The sequence below is a fragment of the Aplysia californica genome, unplaced genomic scaffold, assembly GCF_000002075.1.
Source record: "Aplysia californica isolate F4 #8 unplaced genomic scaffold, AplCal3.0 scaffold00548, whole genome shotgun sequence".
Lineage (NCBI taxonomy): Eukaryota > Metazoa > Mollusca > Gastropoda > Aplysiida > Aplysiidae > Aplysia > Aplysia californica.
In genome coordinates this window covers 13682-14935 of record NW_004797818.1, presented here as the reverse complement: position 1 = coordinate 14935, position 1254 = coordinate 13682, and the positions used below count along the sequence as shown (strand labels likewise).

Below are 1254 nucleotides of genomic sequence, written 5' to 3'. Positions count from 1 at the left end.
TATGTGGCGTGAGGATGGGTTTCTAGCATCATAGTGCAACCCGGTTCGTCATTTGTAGTACGGGCATGTCAGCTTGCTTGGCATACGAAAATGAGTCTTCTAGCCTTGTAGTTGGAGTTTGTACAGCAGATTCACTACACTCACACAATGATCAGTTGATCAATAAATTGTCATTGACCCATCTCTGGCGACAGCTGTCACAACCGAAGTTTATGTTCACAGATTTCTCAAGCCAATTAGAGGTGAGAAAAATGTATAGCGAACCGTGGCTACTGTTGGTTTATTGTAGTTGGTCCAGTTTGACGTCCATCTTTGAATCCAGCTTCTGCAACCGAAGCTTGTGTTGACATATCTCTCATGTCAGATAGAGGAGAGAACGATGGATTCTCTTCATTGCTACTGTGTCTACAGCTGGTCCATCCCTGGCTACATTTCGTGCAACCGCGGCTTAGGTTCACAGATCGCTCAAGCCAGTTACTAGTTAGGCGAGAAAAAGGTGCTTAGCAAATCGTGGCTACAGTCGTTTAACTGCAGTTGGTCCATCTTTGGCCTCAGACGGTGCAATTGGATCTTATGTTTACATACCCCTCAAGCCATTTATAGGAGAGAAAGAAGTATAGTGAACCGTGGCTAGAGTCTGTTAACTGTAGTTGGTTCATCTTTGGCTGCAACTGGTGCAACCGCGGCTTATGTTCATATATCTCTCACGTCAATTAGAGGAGAGAACGATGAATCCAAACTATGGCTACAGTTGGTTAACTGCAGTTGGTACCATTTTTGGCTACAACTGGTGCAAACGAATTGCCAGTTAAGCTGTATAGCGAACTGTGGCTACAATCGGTTAACCGTCGTTGGTCCAGCTTCTGCAACCGCAGCTAATGTGTTCACAAGTCAGTCGATACACAGGTCAACCAGTTACAGAGGAAAATGATGGGTCCAGACCGTGGCTACAGCTGGTCAGGTTGATGAGGTCAGAGTCGGTCGGGGAGCCAGGCATCCAGATTTTGGCGGTCAGCGTTGACCTCTCGTTAACTTCGGGCTTCCGTCGTGACCAGGACAAGGAGTGACCAATGACCGTTTGGCCGTTGCCCATGTCACCGTCCTCTCCATCTGTAAAGAAAAACAAACAAAAAATATTGATAATGATAATAAGATTTTCCTTGTCTTCTATGAAGTCATGCAAGTTTTAAAGGGTAATGGAAGGTTGACAGTGGTTACGAGACTACATAGAACGAGAGAAAAATAAATATATAT

The 1254-nt window shown here is 45.0% G+C and overlaps 1 protein-coding gene across 1 annotated transcript in view; it reads right to left on the bottom strand.

The window, feature by feature from the left end:
* Positions 1–415: 415 nt before the first annotated feature.
* Positions 416–1254, bottom strand: part of LOC101859884 (pancreas transcription factor 1 subunit alpha) — a gene marked incomplete in the record, with an annotated part of 11731 nt that continues 10892 nt past the window's right edge. Inside the window, 1 exon segment of the mRNA XM_013087132.2 lies at positions 416–1113. Coding sequence (XP_012942586.1) covers positions 908–1113 — 206 coding nt within the window.